The sequence below is a fragment of the Macaca thibetana genome, chromosome 9 (genome assembly GCF_024542745.1).
Source record: "Macaca thibetana thibetana isolate TM-01 chromosome 9, ASM2454274v1, whole genome shotgun sequence".
NCBI lineage: Eukaryota > Metazoa > Chordata > Mammalia > Primates > Cercopithecidae > Macaca > Macaca thibetana.
Window position 1 is genome coordinate 42,824,051 of NC_065586.1, and position 18,586 is coordinate 42,842,636.

At 42.6% G+C, this 18,586-nt stretch overlaps 1 protein-coding gene across 7 annotated transcripts in view; it reads right to left on the reverse strand.

The window, feature by feature from the left end:
- LOC126963219 (arf-GAP with GTPase, ANK repeat and PH domain-containing protein 5-like) overlaps window positions 1–18,586 on the reverse strand; it is a 38,848-nt gene that overhangs the window by 14,015 nt on the left and 6,247 nt on the right. For 4 of the 7 annotated variants that reach the window (XR_007728981.1, XM_050805363.1, XM_050805357.1 and 1 more), the window contains 2 exons: window positions 3,848–3,916; window positions 1,491–1,559 (listed from right to left, as the gene is read on the reverse strand). The exons of 1 other annotated variant lie outside the window; for it this stretch is intronic. Coding sequence is in view for 5 of the 6 variants with exons in the window: in XM_050805363.1 (XP_050661320.1) it covers window positions 1,491–1,559; window positions 3,848–3,916 (138 nt within the window). In the remaining variant the exon portion in view is untranslated. Of the gene's footprint in view, window positions 1–1,490; window positions 1,560–3,847; window positions 3,917–4,289; window positions 6,070–12,879; window positions 12,959–18,586 lie in introns of those variants that run through there. 2 more of the 7 variants (XM_050805360.1, XM_050805358.1) reach the window with 2 other exon arrangements.

Here is an 18,586-nt window from a genome sequence, read left to right on the forward strand (position 1 = left end):
CACTAATAGCAAAACAAAACATGGGTCTTTACACAAGACATGTCTTTACACACACATCTCATGTTAACATGTGACCCTTAATGTTGGAGAGAGGGCCTAGTGGGAGGTGTTTGGGTAGTGGCAGTGGATTCCCTATAAATGGATTGGTCCCATTCCCACGGTAATAAGCAAATTCTCATTATGGTACCTTAAAAGAGTGTGGTACCAGCCAGGTGCAGTGGCTCAAGCCTGTAATTCCAGCACTTTGGGAGGCTGAAGTGGGTAGACCACCTGAGGTCAGGAGTTTGAGACCACCCTGGTCAACATGGTGAAACCCCATCGCTACCAAAAATACAAAAATTAGCCAGGTGTTGTGGCGCCCACCTATAGTCCCACCTACTCAGGAGGCTAAGGCAGGAGGATTGCTTGAACCTGGGAGGTGGAGGTTGTAGTGAGCCGAGATCATGCCATTGCACTCCAGCCTGGGCAACAGCGAGAGACTCCATAAAAAAAAAAAAGAAAAAAAAAAAAGAGTGTGCTACCTTCCCTCTCCTCTCTTTCCTCCCACTTTCACCATGTGGAACCACTTGCTTCCCCTTTGCCTTCTATCATGATTGTAAGCTTGCTGCAGCCCTCACCAGAAGCAGATGTTGAATCCATGTTTGTACAGCCTGAAGATCTATGAGCCGATTAAACCTCTTTTTGTTATAAATTACCCAGCCTTAGGTATCTCTTTACAGTAACGTAAAAAAAGAACACAAATTCTAACCAGAAACAACTGATTCAAAATTGGCAAAGTCTACCCAAACTATAAAAACAAAGGTTACAAACTCCCATGTTTTACTGTGCTGCGTTACTTCACATATGATTATAGAACCCTCACTTGTATTCTTGCTGTTTAAGTCAACTGGAAAACTTGGCTGTGTATGGCTTTTTAGCAAACAAATAAGGATTTAGCATAACATTAAGGAAAATAAGCAGGAGTAGGGCATGTTTAAATTGACATTACATCAAATGAAAATGTTAATAGCTTAAAGTTTTGAATAGCATGAACTTGGATGTGGTAAATGAATGCGGTCAGAGGACTGTGTGAGAGGAGGCCCAAATCACAGATTCAATCCCTGATGATAAACAACTATGTTTTTTAATTTATTTAAACGAAAACCAAGTTGAAGCCTAAGTTCTATCATTCAGCTTTAAAATGTACTCTTTGGAGCAAGGGAAAAGGGACCAAGAATTATGAATAAAGAGAAATCCATGACTCCTCCGTCACATGACAAATTAATTGTGTTGATAAAAAGATGGCAAAATGTATAAACAAAAAGTTTACATGTTTTCACTAAAATGATAACTAAAGGAAAGTATATCACATGTTAAAATAAGACAAGTGAATATGTGAAAAGTTGAAAAATTTAAACCAATACGAGTTTTTCTAAATACTTCCTATAATACACCTGATCAAACAAGAGTTTGTACTGTTTCTCTTGGTGGAAAAAACAACGTTGTCTCACCATCCGTTTGAGAGTTCCTCTGGAATATTGTGCTTGCCTCTGCATTGGCAGAAGGGTTAAACTCCAAAGCTATATGTATAGAGGGAGAAAAGAAAAAAAGAGGTAATCATTTATAAAAATTTATCAATTTGTTTATTCAACTGCTGCATTTAGGCTATTTCACTACATCTACTTGTATTCTTATCCATCGAAATGAATGTATAGACATAAGATAGAGCCAGGCAAGACGGCACATGCTTGTAGTCCCAGCTACTCAGGAGGCTGAGATGGGAAAATCACTTGAACCCAGGTCAGGAATTTGAGGCCAGCATGAGTAACATAGTGACACCTTCCTTTATTTAAAAAAAAAAAAAAAAATGAAGAGGTAAATGTCAGCTTTGAGTTGTGTGTAAAATCAACTTTGCGTAAAATAAATAAAGATGTCAGTAAGTTTTAAAAGACAGGTCTATTTTATAGGCAAAATATAAGATGTATTCTAGAGTTTTTTTAATTTTTAGAAGTAAATTCAGCATATCTGTCACTTTCATGTCATTCTGAGGACACAGAACCTCAGTTTTGTTGAGTAACTGTCTTCTACAGGCATGTGATATCTGTAAGTCTTCATTTCTTCATTAGCAATACATAGGGAGATACACAGGCCTTATTTGTATTGGAAAGGGCCAAGTGAGACATACATAAACTGTGTTGTAATCCTAAAGAATGACAATAAAGAGCCATTTGGGGGCTCTCATCCAACACTACCCATCTACTAACTGGTGTGTAACATCACTCAGAGCCTTTCCTTACATCACCGAACAGAGTATAAGTTTACACAAATACTTACATGCTTTGTGTATAAAGGTACAATCAATTAATTCACATATTTGTTTATTCTAAAGCAATCCTTAAATATCTTGAAAAGTGAGGACAGTACTTACAAGTTACAAAGTCACACTCATCAGGTGTCATAATTATCCTACCTCTTAAAAAATTAAGAGCCCAACCGAAGTTTAAATAGAAGAGCTATAAGACATTTCCTCTACAGTAATGAAATCTCTGGCATTTAAATGAAAAAAATAAGCCAACTGGATTTCTTATCTTTATGATGCAATGCTTTCTATTTTGAACATTTTAGTTTTTATTCAGGAATCATATTATTACCCAGAATTACTTTTACTTAGATTCATCTCTTTGCAAGATTTTAGAGGCAAACCAACTAACTGTTTTCTCTTTTCCGCCGCCTCCATCCAGTGCCTCTCTCAGCAATGTAGAGACTTCAAAATCTCCAACTTTCTTCCTTTTTTTTTTTTTCTGTGAGACGGGGTCTTGCTCTGTCACCAAGGCTGGAGTGCATTGGCACAATCTCTGTTCACTGCAACCTCTGCCTCCCAGGTTCAAGCAATTCTCCTGCCTCAGCCTCATGAGTAGGAGGAACTACAGGCACGCACCACCACACCCAGCTAATTTTTGTATTTTTTTAGTAGAGATGGGGTTTCACCAAGTTGGCCAGGCTAGTCTCGAACTCCTGACCTCAGGTGATCTGCCCACCTCGGCCTCCCAAAGTGCTGGGATTGCAGGAGTGAGCCACCATGCCCAGCCAAAACTCTGACTTTCTTATCTTTCAACAAGATGCTATTGTCAGGAGGGGAAAGGACAAAGGGGGAGCCACAGCAACGAACACTCTTACAGGGAAGGTCTGACATTTTTAACCTGCAATCTTTATATTACACATTAAAAGTCTACATTGACATTCCATGTTTTGATAGTTTTGACCATGAACCAATCCCCATCTCTCTTGTAGAATAAGGAGGTAAATAAAGTCTGTTAAGTCACCAGAATAAATCTGGAGACACATTTTTTGTTACAGTAAGAATTTTAAAGTAATCAGAGCCTCATGGGTAAACTCCTTTGACAAACCATCCCCTACCCCCACACAACCATTTTTCTGCAGTCCTGGCCGTGATGTTTCACACCTTTCACAATTATTTTAAGCACCCTCCTTTTATTTCCTCCTCCTGTGTTCAAATTACAGTTAGAAGAAACTAAGCAGCCTCTATCAAGGTGACTTACAGCAGCCCATTAAGAATACCATACAGCCTCTCCCATGGCAACCTCCATTCTGATTTTAAATAAGAAATCCCCGAATATCTGAATATGAACTGTCCTGAGATTTACCTACTTTAACAAAGGAAACAATTAGGCACTTACCTGGTTCCTTCACTTAGGTACCATGTGGATAGGTACAAAGAAAAAATAAGATGGCTGCTGGAAAGTTGGGATATTTGAGTTTTTATTGAGAAAAGGAAGAGAATGGTCCAAAGAAGCCTCCACAAAGTCCCACAGGATAATACACAGACATACAGACAATGTTGCCTCACCATCTGTTTGACAGTTCCCATGGAATATTGTGTTTGCCTCTGGATTGGCAGAAGGGTTAAACTCCAAAGCTAAACGTATAGAGGGAGAAAAGAAAAAAAGATTTAATCATTTATAAAAATCTATCAACTCATTTATTTGACTGCTGCTTATTCAACAAGAAGAGCCATAAATAAATGGTCCCATGGCAGCCTGGGAGAATGAGACAAGAGAGCAAGAACTGGGTGATTTGGGAGGGGAAGTGAAAAGAAACTGACTGGACTCGGTGGGGAAAAACTAAGGGGTGGGAATGCAAGGCAGAGCCAGCTCTTGTTCCTGGCCAGCCCCTGGAAAGCTGGCTACAGGCAGAAAGGAGCTCAAAGTGGGCGATGCCTCCCAGGGGACCTTGGGGACAGCAGCATCCAGAGGCAAGCCGAGGGCAGATGGCACCCGTCACCTCCTTACCTTCAGGCATCTCCCGGTCATGGATGTGGTACATGTGGAGGTCCTCACCAACTTCAACAGTCACCTCAGCAGGCTGCACAGCAGCAGCCATAGGCGCCCCTGCCATCCCATCCCCAGCTCCTGCCATCCTGTTCCCAGCTCCTGTCATCCTGTCCCCAGCTCCTGCCATTCTGTCCCCAGCTCCTGCCTCATAGATGTCGGACTTAGAGGGGCACACTGACCCCTGCGGCTGGTCAAACTCAGGGCTGTCCTTGGGGCACACACAACAGGTCAGTACATTCCCCATGGGGCACCTCTACTCCTGTCTGCCACGACCTGTGCCTCTGCTCACAACTTTGGCCACGCACTCCTGCTGCCCTAGGCTTAGGCTATGCTGCACTTGCAGAGATGGTCTTGCCCGCTGCTCGCCTGACTACCTTACAGCCCGGCCCTGGCCCCAGCTGGGGCTGCGGGCCAAGGTCCGTGCCCTGCTGAATCCCCTGAGCTGACTTGTCTGGGAGGGTGAAGACTTGCCGGCTTATTCAATAGGTTGTGAACCCAACAAGCGCTGAGAGACACAACTGCCTGAAGAGAGAACAGAGGGAGCTCCTCCTCCTTCTGTAGTCACCTACAGACTGAAGCCCACTGGCCCAGGTGGGAGCACAGGCATGTGGCACACAATGCCCCACCCCACACACCACAATGCCCTCCCCGACAGCTCACAGTGCCCCACCCTGGTTGCCACCCCTCCCCAACAGCTCAGAATGCCCCTGCCTGAGGTGCCCCGCCCTGTGGCTTATGATGCTGCTGCTCTCCTGGCCCCTCCTGCAGTGCCAGCAGGACTAAGGTTTTCATTCATCACCAGCTTCCTGAGCTTTTTAGTCCTAAGAAAAGCACAAGGTAGTTGGTTACTTGAAGCCATCTTCCTCTGTGAGTTCTATACAAAGCCTCAGTAGAGTGGGTCCCATTAGCAACCAAGTTGAACAACTTTTATTTGCTGACTGAATATAGATACACCTGAATGGCTGACTGCTTTGGTAACAAAACACTCGTCTCCTGTCTTCCAATGAGTGGTCGTTTTTGTCTGCAACTTGACCACAGCAATCCCTGGGGCCCTAGCTTACTCTCAATAAAGAGTTATGGCTGTGTGTCTTGAATGACACCTTAGGACCCATCCTGCCTCCACCTCCTTCTCCATAAAATAGAAACCTAACTTGTCCCTCCAAGCTTTGAAAGGCTAAAACGTACCAACTCTGTTTTCTCCCCGCTATTTCTTCCTTCCATGGCAGGGACTTTCAGATTTTCTTTCTTTTACTAACAAAGCACTATGCATGATTTTGTCATACAAAATCGAGAGCCATAAAGTGGGTTACCACCATCCTAATTCAATAAAGATGAATACTTGACATGTAGCAAGCAGTGTGTGCCTCACAGTGTCCCCACTGTTATGCTCATTTAACCCTCAGAAACAGTCTCATTTACAGATTTTACAGAAGAAGTGGAGATGGAGAAGGTAAGTAACCTCCCCAAGGTCACATGACTGCTAAGGGTGGGGCCACAATTTGATCGCAGGTAGTCTGAATTCCCCAATTCCTCAAGCATGGTTATCAGAAAATATATCAGTTTTCACACTGATATAAAGAAATACCTGAGGTTGGGTAATTTATAAAGGAAAGAGGTTTAATTGACTCACAGTTTCACATGGCTGGGGAGGCCTCAGGAAACTTACAATCATGGCAGAAGGGGAACCAGGTCCGCCTAACATGGTGGCCGCACTGAGTGTGAACATGTGAAGGAGCAACTGTCAAACATGTATAAAACCATCAGATCTCAGCTGGGTACGGTGGCTCACACCTGTAACCCTAGCACTTTGGGAGGCCAAGGCAGGTGGATCAACTGAGGTCAGGAGTTCGAGACCAGCCTAGCTAACGTAGTGAAATCACATCTCTACTAAAAATACAAAAATTAGCTGGTTGTGGTAATGCATGCCTGTATTCCCAGCTACTCAGGAGGCTGAGGCAGGAGAATCACTGGAACCCAGGAGGCAGAGGCTGCAGTCAGCCAAGATTGTGCCATGGCACTCCAGCCTGGACAACAGAGCAAGACTCCATCCCAAAAAAGCAAACCAAAACACTATAAGATCTCATGAGGACTCACTGAATATCACAAGAACAGCATCAGGAAAACTGCCCCCAATGATCCAATCACCTCCCTCCAAGCCCCTCCCTCAATACATGAGGATTATGGGGATTACATTTCATGATGAGATTTGGGTGGGGACATGGCCAAACCATATCAGAAAGTACGGGTAGAAGTCAAGCTTGGACGGGAAGTGGCATTGTAGATTATTATTATTTTTTGAGATGAAGTTTTGCTCTTGTTGCCCAATGAAATTGTTTCTCTAATTTCATTTTCAGATTATATCTTGCAGATGATGTATAGAAATACAATTGATAAATGATTCTGGCTATTAACCTTTTATGCTTCAATCTTGCTGAACACATTTTTTTTTTTTTTTTTTTTGTAATGGAGTTTCACTCTTGTTGCACAGGCTGGAGTGCAATGGAGCAATCTTGGATCATCACAACCTCCGCCTCCTGGCTCAAGTGATTCTCCTGCCTCAGCCTCCCAAGTAGCTGGGATTACAGGCATGTGCCACCATGCCCGGCTAATTTTGTATTTTTAGCAGAGACAGGGTTTCTCCATGTTGGTGAGGCTGGTCTCGAACTTCAAACCTCAGGAGATCTGCCCGCCTCAGCCTCCCAAAGTGCTGGGACTACAGGCATGAGCCACCGCACCCAGCCAGATTAGTATATTTTTAAAACAACCTTTTTTTTTTTTTTTAGACAGAGTCTCACTCTGTTGCGCAGGCAGTGACACAATCCTGGCTCACTGCAATTTCTGCCTCCCGGGTTCAAGTGATTCTCATTCAAGTGCCTCAGCTTCCCAAGTAGCTGGGATTACAGGAGCACGTTACCATGCTCGGCTAACGTCTGTATTTTTAGTAGAGATGGGTTTCACCATGTTGGTCAGGCTGATATTGAACTCCTGACCTCAGGTGATCCAGCTGCCTTGGCCTCCCAAAGTGCTGGGATTACAGGCATGAGCCACCACTCCCAGACAGAAGAACATTTTTTGGATATGGATTTTAAAATGCCTCCCCTTCATTCAACATTGATTAAGTCCCTTCTACATGCCAGGCACTGTATGTGTGAAATAGTCCCAACTCTCAATGAGTGTAGGCAGATACACAAACAAAGGCTTAAGGAGTTCCGTTTTCTGAGACCACACTGCTGGACAGTATATGAACCTGGGATGCAAACCCACCTCTATTTGACCTCAAATTTGATGCTGGGGTGGTTTTAATTTTATTCTGGGAATTTCAGTCATTGAACCATAAAAAGGTGAGAAGTCTCTGTCAGATGTGTGTGTAGCGGTCTCTATAATAAGGAAGAATTGAAGACCAATTAAGAGACTTTACCTAAAGGCAGAGTAATGCTAAGGGCAGTGGCAGTGACAAAAGTGGAGGAAAAAGTCTGTGATCATTTGGGAGACAGAATAGCAAGTGCTTGGTCATGAGATGTGAAAGAAGAGGGGAAGCAGAGGAAAAACAGACCTGCTCAGGCTCTGCTGGGGAAGACTCGGTAGGTAGTGGTGCCTTCCTCCTGGCAGAGAATGTAGGAAGGGAAATGGGTAAGGAGGAAAAGATAGTTTTTTACTCTCAGTGTCACACTAAAATGGAACTCTCTGATCAAAAGTTGAATATAGGCCAGGTGCGGTGGTTCATGCCTGTAATCCCAGCACTTTGGGAGGCCGAGGTGGGTGGATCATCTGAGGTAAGGAGTTGGATACCAGCCCAGCCAACATGGTGAAACCCCATCTCTACTAAAAAAAGTACAAAAATCAGCCGGGTGTGGTGGTGGGCGCCTTGGGAGGCTGAGGCAGGAAAATCACTTGAATTTGGGAGTTGAAGGTTGGAATGAGCAGAGATCCACCACTGCACTCCAGCCCGGGTGACAGAGTGAGACTTAATCTCAAAAAAAAAAAAAAAAAAAAAATTGAATATAAATCTCTGTAGTCTAAGTCCATTTGTGACATCCCAACATGTTTTCAAAAGTAACACACATACTAAATCAAGCCATCAAGAGTAACTGGGGAAATTTCCTAAAATTTACACGCTAAGAATATCACCATTTTTCATTTATTACTTTCACTGAGCAACTTTGAATCTACGGTTACAGCAAATGAGGCATCTTGTGTAAAATAAAGCTAATACATGAAACAAAACATTTAAAATTCTCTTGTTCTCAGAGAATGGAGGAAGTAACTGAAGCCATGGGCGTGGAGGTGATTGCCTTGAGAAGTTGTGTACAGTAAGGAGAAGTGGGAAGAAAGATCTGGAGAATAGGGTGATTTACACGGCATTAAGTGAAGCCTGCAAAAGTGAGCACTGGGAGTCAAGAGACCTGCGTATGAATCAGGAATGGCTGCTCCTGTGAGTTGTTAGAAAGGAGATGATGCCTTCTTTTCATTTCTGTAACAGCAGCACCTAGCACAGTGCCTGTTCAATAGGTACTCAGCATGTATTATCCCAATGCACAGAGTCAAATTTTGCCAAGGGGGCAGGAAAGCTACAAATCAGCTATGGCAACTTAGTGATTGGGCTTGTGTGTGTGAGTGAGCTGGGTGTCAGGTAGTGGGTAAAGTAGTGAACTGGAGGTGAGAAGACAATGACACAAACTCAGGGCTTCTCTTCCCACGTACTTGGCTGAGAAGAGAGATGTAGTAGTAGTTAAAGGGAGATACGTGGTAAAGAAAGCCATTTATTCCAAAATTCAACAAAAGCATGAATATACTTCCATGTTAAAGGGAGAGAGCCAACACAGAAAACCCATTTTTGATGTTAGAAGAGAAGGAAGAACGAATGCACAAGAGCCCCAAAAGGCACATGTGCATGCAATCTGATCAGAGACAGATTAGCTTTGTACGCCTACAAAAGCAAGAAGGGAGAAAGGACCATGTGACTCTAGGGATATTTCTGGTAGAGGAAAGGTTTAGGAAAAGATCTTTTGATGACCTTTATTTTAACAGACTTAAAAAAAAAAAACTGTGTAAAAAAGGATATTATGTACAGAAAAGTCTACACTTCTTGATACAACAAACTTAAAAAAAGCCTGATATACTAAACAAAACCCAAATAATGTCTTCCCTAAAAGAGGGCAACTTGAAAAGCAATTTAAGCAAAAATCAAGGAGTTCAATTACAAATAAGCATATCAACAAAGTGAAAGATGGGTTTAACTTTTCCCACAAAAAGTTAAAAGAAATAACAGCAACTTTAGAGGAAGAGGAAAAAATAATTAATAAGAAAATTATATGCAATTGCAAAATGTGTGAATATTTACAAACTCTAACATATAACTACAAAACGGACCAGAAGAATCATTATCATAGGAAGCAAAGGGTCATTTCAAAAATCAGAGCAGGAAGGATGATTCATATTTAATTTAATTCTGTGAAAAATATTTAAGTAATATGTGAGGACAAAAATCGGTGATATATTGAAATGTGGGAAACCACAGTGGAAGGAAAAAGAATTCAAGAAAGCTCAGTTTCAGTAACCAGTATCTAGGAAAATCTTCAGGATCTGGAGGTTACAATCTGCGTTAATAGTGTCTGAAGACCTAGAAATGTCATTAGATACTATTTTGGACAATTCTTGTAGACTTGAGATGATGTCTACTTAAAGTTACAAAATAATGCTTGTATTTCTGTATTCATTACAGAAAACAATTGGATATGGAAAGGAAACTAGAATGCTGTGCCACAATCTCTAAAGAAAGATTAGGGAAGTTTCAGCTTAAAGCAACAATAATCACAACAAAATTTTACAATCCTTTGCAAGCATATATGAAAAACATACAAAAGTTTGTAATGATCTTTTCTTAAGCTAAGAGAACAGAAAACATGAGAAAAATTAAATGATAAGATGAACTTTTGGTTTAGAGGTAAGAAATCTTTTACGACAGTCAGGAGATCAGGGTTGCACAGTGTATTATGTGAATGTTGTGACTCATTGGTTTCATCTTGGATATCGTAACTTAACATTTTGTAAAAGTGATTTTTCATGAGAATTTTTTCAGGTGCCCTATAAAGTCCTGTCCCATGAGAAGCGAATAATAATCTTCCATATTCTTAAGATATCTTAATGGCATCTTCTACAGTCTTCCATTGTTTAGTTTAGGTAAACCTGGGAATCATGTTTGGGTATCGTCTCATCCAAGTTCTTTACCCATCCCCATCATAAATCAGGAAGGTCTTGGATATTTTCTGCTCTAGCAATTAATTCATCATTAATCCTGGAGTTATTTGCAATTCCAGTCATTTGTTGTACTTCACTTCCCGCAAGCATGATGAATTGAACCACCATTAACTCCTAAACCATATTAAATTTGTACATCTGATTTGACTTTGTGACCAAAGGTTCTATGTCTATCCTGTAATTCTTGCCTAATATGAAACTTACTTTCAGTAGAGACTGTATTTCTGCATTCATGCACCTATGCCACTTGCACTGTTATTGCTGGTCGGGCTTTCCAGGGGTCATGATAACCTCCTGGGTTCTCTGGAAGAGGGACATATTCTTCAGGATGACGTTGTAATATTTTGTTAGCTAAAATCGTCTATCTAAATGGATAGTTCCTAATGTCTTGAGTAATAAATCTGGTACTTTTTTATTTTTCTTTGCTCTTCGAGTTGATGTGGACAATTCCTGAGGTTGGATAATCAGGCCAGTATCAGACTGGTCTTTGCCAGAACTTTTTGCCTAATACATTTCTCTACTGCTTTCTACAGGTCACTGGATGTTAATATGGGTTCTGGAATGCAATTTTTAAAAATGTCTTGTGAATGACTTGCAACATGGTCATTTAATTTTCAAATATAATTTGCAAGTGAAATGTGTAGAACTCCAATAAGGCACAATGACCTAGATCCTGGGTATGATCCCCTCCAAAGAGGCAAATAGTGAATTGAGCAAGCTCACTCATGTCTGCTTACCCCAGTCACTCCTGAACTGCTCAATGGCAGGCAGGGGGAATGACCCCTGGTTGGCAGATGCCCACTCACTACGATCCTGGATTGGACATATAGTTACCTTGAGTCAGGCCAGTCATGTGTTATTGGACTGTTCTTGGAGATACACTCATTAGTGACTGTTAAGGTACCTGAGTTATTAGGTGCCTGTAGACTATGCCCAGTGACATGTGCATTAGGCACAAAAGCTCCCTAGCTGTGCGGACACTGACTGAAGCTGTGAGGTTTCACAATGACACGTCAGCCAAATACAGATGCTCAGATTTACCATTTATCAAGGTCTTCACACTATCAATTATACAATTATCATTCTACACACAGGCAGTGACAAAGGGAGTAAAAAAACCACAGCCATGGCTCAGGAGACCAGTGTACCTCCAGAAGAGTCCAGTGGGTCCGGAAGCCCTTTGGATGCTGGTCAGAGGCTCCTTTTGGGCAGAGATCACAGCAGCAGCCAACAGATCTGGAGAATTCCTTAGAGTTCTCATGGACAAAGCTTCTGAAGGCAACTTACACAAGACCTTGTCTTTGCTGGTTTTATGATTCTCTGCAGATGGCTCTATTCTCATTATTTCAGCCACCTTTCACTTCCTATCAGTTCATTTCAGGTCTCTCATGATCCCAGGCAGCAGTAGTTGTTATCACTTGAGTTCACTCATATATGTTTATCTCTTTGGGGATGGGGGGACAACTTCACTGTGCACTTAATTCTACTGGAGATGAGTGACCACATTTTAAGACAACAGGATCACAAATTATCATATATCATCAGGGCAGACAATAGCTACCACCTGGGGCTGAAAGCAGGTAACTCCATTTATTCTGCAAACATTCTGTCTTGATTATGGCGCCAGTTGCTGCGAGGGACTTCCTTTCTACCACCTGTTTTTTCACAAGGTTTGAGTCTGAACTGCTAACATTCTACTGATTTCTGGGTGAAGGGACTGACTGCACCATCCTAGCCTGTCAGAGCACTTGCCCCAATACTTCCACTTTAAGAGTTTTCCACCTTGTTCAGAACTACAGTCTATTAATCCACTCATTTTCTCTCTTAAGAGAATAAACAGGCCAGGCGTTGTGGCTCACACCTGTAATCCAGCACTTTTGGGGGCCAAGGCGGGCAGATCATTTGAGGTCAGGAGTTCGAGACCAGCTTCGCCTACATAGTGAAACCTCATCTCTACTAAAAAAGAAAAAACAAAAAAATTAGGCAGGTGTGGTGGCGGGCACCTATAATCCCAGCTACTCGGGAGGCTGAGGCAGGAGTATCGCTTGAACCCAGGAGGCAGAGGTTGCAGTGAGCCACGATAGTGCCACAGCGCTCCAGCCTGGGTGACAGAGCGACACTCTCTCTCAAAAAAAAAAAAAAAAGAAAAGAAAAGAAAAAAAAAGAGAGAATAAACAACACATCTCGTGTACACACCCACACCACTTTTACCCCACATACCAAACACGAAAAAATCCAATCTGTCTCCTTCTACCTAAGCAATTTTAGATAGTCACTTTCTCATACTTACCTTAAGCTCCCTGACTTGCTGCTCATCCTTTCTGTGGCAAAATCTCATCCCTGGATGAGTCCCATTTTGTGTTTACTCAATGACACCACTCATCTGAACCAGAAAAAAAATATCAAAAAGTGGTTAGAGATATCATCATACATTAAATTTACTTACATAAAAGTAAGTAATTTTTTAATGTATTTCATACATTCAATTTACTTACATAAAAAAAAATTGGCGCTAAATGTTTCCAGAAATCAATAAAAGTTTTGTTTCTCTGGTGACATCATTTCTTCAGAAACCCAACATGTATATAACCTATCTTTATGTTCTTCTAACATTTATTCAACTTCTCTCATCTGCTATCTTGCAAAATCATTCAAGGAGAAAATATATCCCATTAGGCAAGAGCCGACCATATTCAGGCTGGTCTCGAACTCCCCCATCACCTGAGAAAAGAATATGCACAGGATGCGCCCACCTCCCCTTTCTCTGCCTTATCATGTCAGAAAAAGTATCCCTCCTTTTGTCACAAGGCAAATCTGAGATAAAAGATTTAGATGGCCTGTAATTCCAGCACTTGGGGAGACCAATGCAGGCAGATTATTTGAGTCTAAGAGTTCAAAAGAAGCCGAAGCAACTTAGGGAAACTCCATCTCTCAAACAAATACAATTAGCCTAGCATGGTGGTGTGGTGGCACGTGCCTGTAGTCCCAGCTACTCAGGGTGGGGAGCACTGAGGTGGGAGGATCACCTGAGCCTGGAAGGTTGTGGCCGCAGTGAGCCGTGATCACACCACTGCACTCTAGCCAGGGCAACAGAGTTCTAAACGGATCTTCTCTGCTAAAAATAATCAAATAAACAGGCGGCCATGAGGCTGAGGTGGCTGCAGTACACTCAATTCCTCCTTAAACAAACCAAAACTTGACTCAGTGACTCAGAGACTTTCCACTGTAATGTTGCAAATGAGGCCACTGCTTTATTTCACCCAATCAAGTATTTTCTTTTTCTTCCACATTCACCATATAAAATTCTCCCCCCACCGTCCCTAAGCCTCTCTGTAGGACCTCTGAGCTGCCTGCAGTCTGGGGCTGCCTAGTTTATAAATTTCTGGATGCTCAAATATATTTTCTAATGTTTCAAAGTATCTCTGGTGTAGAGGTTGTTTGTGAGTGACCCGAGCGTGTACAGGAATTGAGGCATATGAGATCTCTGCACTCTGCACTCCATTTTGCTGTACACTCAAAACTACTCTAAAATAATATATCTTTAAGAATCTATATCACATAGCCCTTTTCAGGTATCCAACTGGTCGGAGCCAGTTCTATTAAAGCTCAGAAAACACTGATTCATAAGCTAGTTCTGACCCAACTGGCAAGAGGCAGGAAAGTCCCAGGCCAGGGGAGTATATTGCACATGCATGCACCAGGAAACTGGAGGAAGCTTGGAGGCCCTTTAGCCTGGTCCTGAGCCTGCTGAAACTGCAGTTACAGGCACAGATGCCTGGGGCAAAAAAACCAATCTGAATCTGCCAACATCCAAGGCCACATGAACACAAATGTGCAGAGTCTCCTCTGCCATTGGTAGCTAAGGATGTTAGACCATGATTGGACTAGGGTGGGAGATGAACTGAGAACAAGAGATTCTGTAGGCTTTTGTTGTCTCTTCCCAACCCCAAGCAACAAGTGATGAACACACACACATACACACACACACACACACACACACACACACACACACACACACACACAGACACTCACCCCATAGTGACTAACAGGATCTCCCTCCAGGGGGGTTAGTGAGGGGATGGACTAGGGTGTGCTGAAGAACTCCACTTGGGCTCTGCACACCAGGGAAAATGACCATAAAACATCCCATCTTCACTGCTCAGAGGAGGCTAGATCTGCTGTGAGCTAGAAAGCCATGTGGGGGCAGCTGAAGAGTCATCGAGTAGGAGAAAGCTGACAGCCATGTGTTCCACAAGCCTCTGGTCCTTGTTTCAGACAGCAGGCACTGTGAGATGTGGCTCCTTGGCCCCTTCCAGCCGCCACATTGATTGCATGCTGCAGGAAAAGACACTGAAGCCCAAGAATGGGGTCTTGCTCACCACAGGATGACAGCTCAGTGCAGAGCCGAGCTATGGCCCAGGAGGCAGAAGGTGGGGATGACCCAGGCTGAGCTGGGGGATCCAACTGAACATGCACTTACTAAGAAGCTGTGGGCTGCTGAAATGCCTTGGGACCCCAGTCTGGGTCTAGAACTGCAGTAAAACAGGCCACTGGAAAAAGTTCTTGGGAAGCCAACACACTTTTGCTATCATCCACAGGCAAACAAACGAACCCCCGCCACTTCTCACTCCCTGTGAAAGCCACCTGCCCCTCTGATCGACCACAGCACAATGGTGTCACTCTGTAAGGCACAGGTAGACAAGGCATCCAGCCACGCACACTCCAGGGCCCACACATGTCCAGAATACACTGGTTCTTGTTGAGACTCCACTCTTGCAACTACAGACAAAAGCTCCCCACTCTCCTCAGCCACTCCCAACAACTGAAGGCCTGAAAATGTTCATGCACGCCGCTATGGTCTAAGCCACTTGTGGCAGTTTTGATTTTCATTTTCCCCCCGGTAATCAGTGATGTTGAGCGCCTTTCCATATGCCTTTTCACCAGCTGGATGTCTTCTTTGGCTAAACGTCTACTCAAATCCATTGCCCCTTTAATCTGCTTTTTTGGGGCTTCTTGATGTTTTTTCTCTTTTTTTTTCCTATTTATTTATACAAGTTCCTTAGGCATTTTGGATATTTGTTAAAATGATTTTCAATTCTACTGCCCAATTATAAATCTGCCCTTTTTCTTTTCTCTTTGAGACAGAGTTTCACTCTTGTTGCCCAGGCTGGAGTGCAATGGTGCGATCTCAGCTCACAGCAACCTCCATCTCCCAGGTTCAAGCGATTCTCCTGACTCAGCCTCCCGAGTAGCTGGGATTACAGGCATGGGCCAACATGCCCTGCTAATTTTTGTATTTTTAATAGAGACAGGGTTTCTCCATGTTGGTCAGGCTGGTCTCGAACTCCCGGTCTCAGGTGATCCGCCCGCCTCAGCCTCCCAAAGTGTTGGGATTACAGGCGTAAGCCACTGTGCCTGGCCAATTATCCTTTTGCATGTGTGTGTGTGTGTGTGTGTGTGTGTGTGTGTGTGTTTTGGGTGGGGGGAAAGAACAGAGTCTTGTTCTTTCTGTCACCTAGGCTGGAGTGCACTGGTAATGATCTCCGCTCATGGCAGCCTCCGCCTCCTAGGTTCCAGCGATTCTCCTGACTCAGCCTCCTGGGTAGCTAAAATTACAGGTGCAAAACAGACGCCCAGTCAATTTTTGTATTTTTAGTAGAGATGAGGTTTCACCATCTTGGCCACGCTGGTCTCAAACTCCTGACCTCAGGTGATCCAATCACCTCGGCCTCCAAAAATGTTGGGATTACAGGCGGAAGCCACCACTCCTGGCCCCTTTTTGTGTTTTAAAACATCAGTCAACACTCGTATTTTAAAATAATAACAATGAATGGCGGTACCTTAATACAAGGGAATTATACCTCTTCCTCTTGTCCTGATCCTAGTGCAGATATTTTGTCTATAAAATGTTATTCACAGATGAATTCATGAGAACATTACTATGAATTTTAAATCCATATACAAGTCTATGCTCATTCATGAATATTTCAATAAAATAAAACTAATAGCAAAAAAGAATTCCAGGATAGAAGCAGTTTCAGGAAAAAGGAGTTGGCAGTATGAAGTAAAATAGTAAAAAACTTTTTTTAAACAAAATGGGTATGTTTTTGTCTATGACTTTTTTGAAAATAAATTTAACACACACACATAACACATATAAAGCAATAGAAGTAGCATTGTTTTCATACGAGTCTAGAATATTAAAATATATGTATAATGTGGTCAGCAAAATAATGGCCCCCCAAAGACGTCCACAGATTCCTAGAACCTTACATGCAAAAACGGTACATCATGCATGTGATTAAGGTAAAGACCTTGACATGAGGAGACTACCCTGGTGCTATGGAAGGAACGTTGTGTTCCGTCAACGTTCATGGGCTAAAATCCTAACCCTCAAGGTGATGGTATTAGGCGGTTAAGCCTTATGGGAGATTCTGTCCTCATGACTGGGATTAGCACCCTTATTAAAGGCACAAGGGAGCTTGTTTGTTCTTCTCATCATGTGAAGACACAGCAAGAAGGAGGCCTCCAAGAGAAAGCAGACCTTCTCCAGACACCAAAACTGCGGGCACCTTGATCTTGCACTTCTCAGCCTCCAGGACTGTGAGAAAACAAAGTTCTGTTGTTTATAAGCTGCCCAGTCTAGTGCATTTCCTTGTAGCAGCCTGTATGGATTAGGACAGTGGGCTCATGTGGGTGATGATGGCGTCTCCATCAGGACTAAGTAAGCACATGAGTCCTTAACAGTGGAAGGAAGGGGGAAGGAAAGAGCCACAGAGACATGTGGCCATAGAAGAAGGGTCCATGAGATGCAAGGTCGCTAGTGTGAGAGTGGAGAAGAGCCCAAAGCCAAAAAATGCAGCAGACTCCAGAATGTGGAAAAGGCGAGAAAAAAAGATTCTCCCCTAGACCCTCTAGAGATGAAGGTAGCCTTTCCACCACCTAGATTTTAGCCCAGGGACATCCATCATCAGACTCTGACATACAGGAGTGTAATAAATTTGTTTTTATGCCCTGACATGGTGGTTTGTTGTAGCAGCAATGGACTACACACACACACACACACACACACACAAACACTCCCCACTAAAACACACAGAACTACATACATCCTGCCCTTCAAAACCGAAGCAAATAAACTATACATTAGCATTAACTTAGCTGGTGGTGTGTGGTGCACAGCCTGTAGTCCCAGCTACTCAGGAGGCTAAGAGGGAGGATCATTTGAGCCCAGGGTTTAAGACCAGCCTGGGCAACACACTGAGGCCACATTTCAAAAACAAACAAAAAACACAACAAATCTTTGATTAAACTCATTTCCCAAATTTGAAGAGGAGACAATTATTAGATAAGGAAAAAAGAGAAAGGTAGAGCTGCTGACTTCTGTGGTGGAAAGCACAGGCACAGGTCCAAACATACTCCTGTCCTCCTGGCTTTCCTGTCCCTTCTCTTAAGGACACATGAACCTCTCAAACTGAAGCATGGAATCACAGACCCATACTCAGAACTCAGTGCAGTTTTGTGCTATGATTTTTTGTACATCTGTGTCCTTGTTTCTGCCTCCTGTTCCCAACTCCCTTACTCTAGTTAGAAAAAAAAAAAGCCTATTACCAAATATGAGTACATCCTCATATACTAATGCCAACCGATCACCAGCTGGTTTTCTTTCTTTTACAAAGTCATAAATCTTTAGGCTTTAACACAACTTTCCAAGCAATCGAATGTTATTTTCCCAGTTCATTAACACAAGTTACTATATTTAAAAATGAAGACTTCACAACTGATTTAAATAACATATTAACCAAAATAGACTGGCCATGGTTCAAACTGACATTTTAATTAAATGTGATGATAAGGCTGAGTAACCTAGTACTCTAACATGACTTTTGGTTATGGCTTTTTTCCATATTATGTTTAGGCTGAGGCATCCCGAAATGATTGAATTTTAATTCCCCTTCTTAAACATTATGAGATTTATCTTTAAAAAACAATTTATT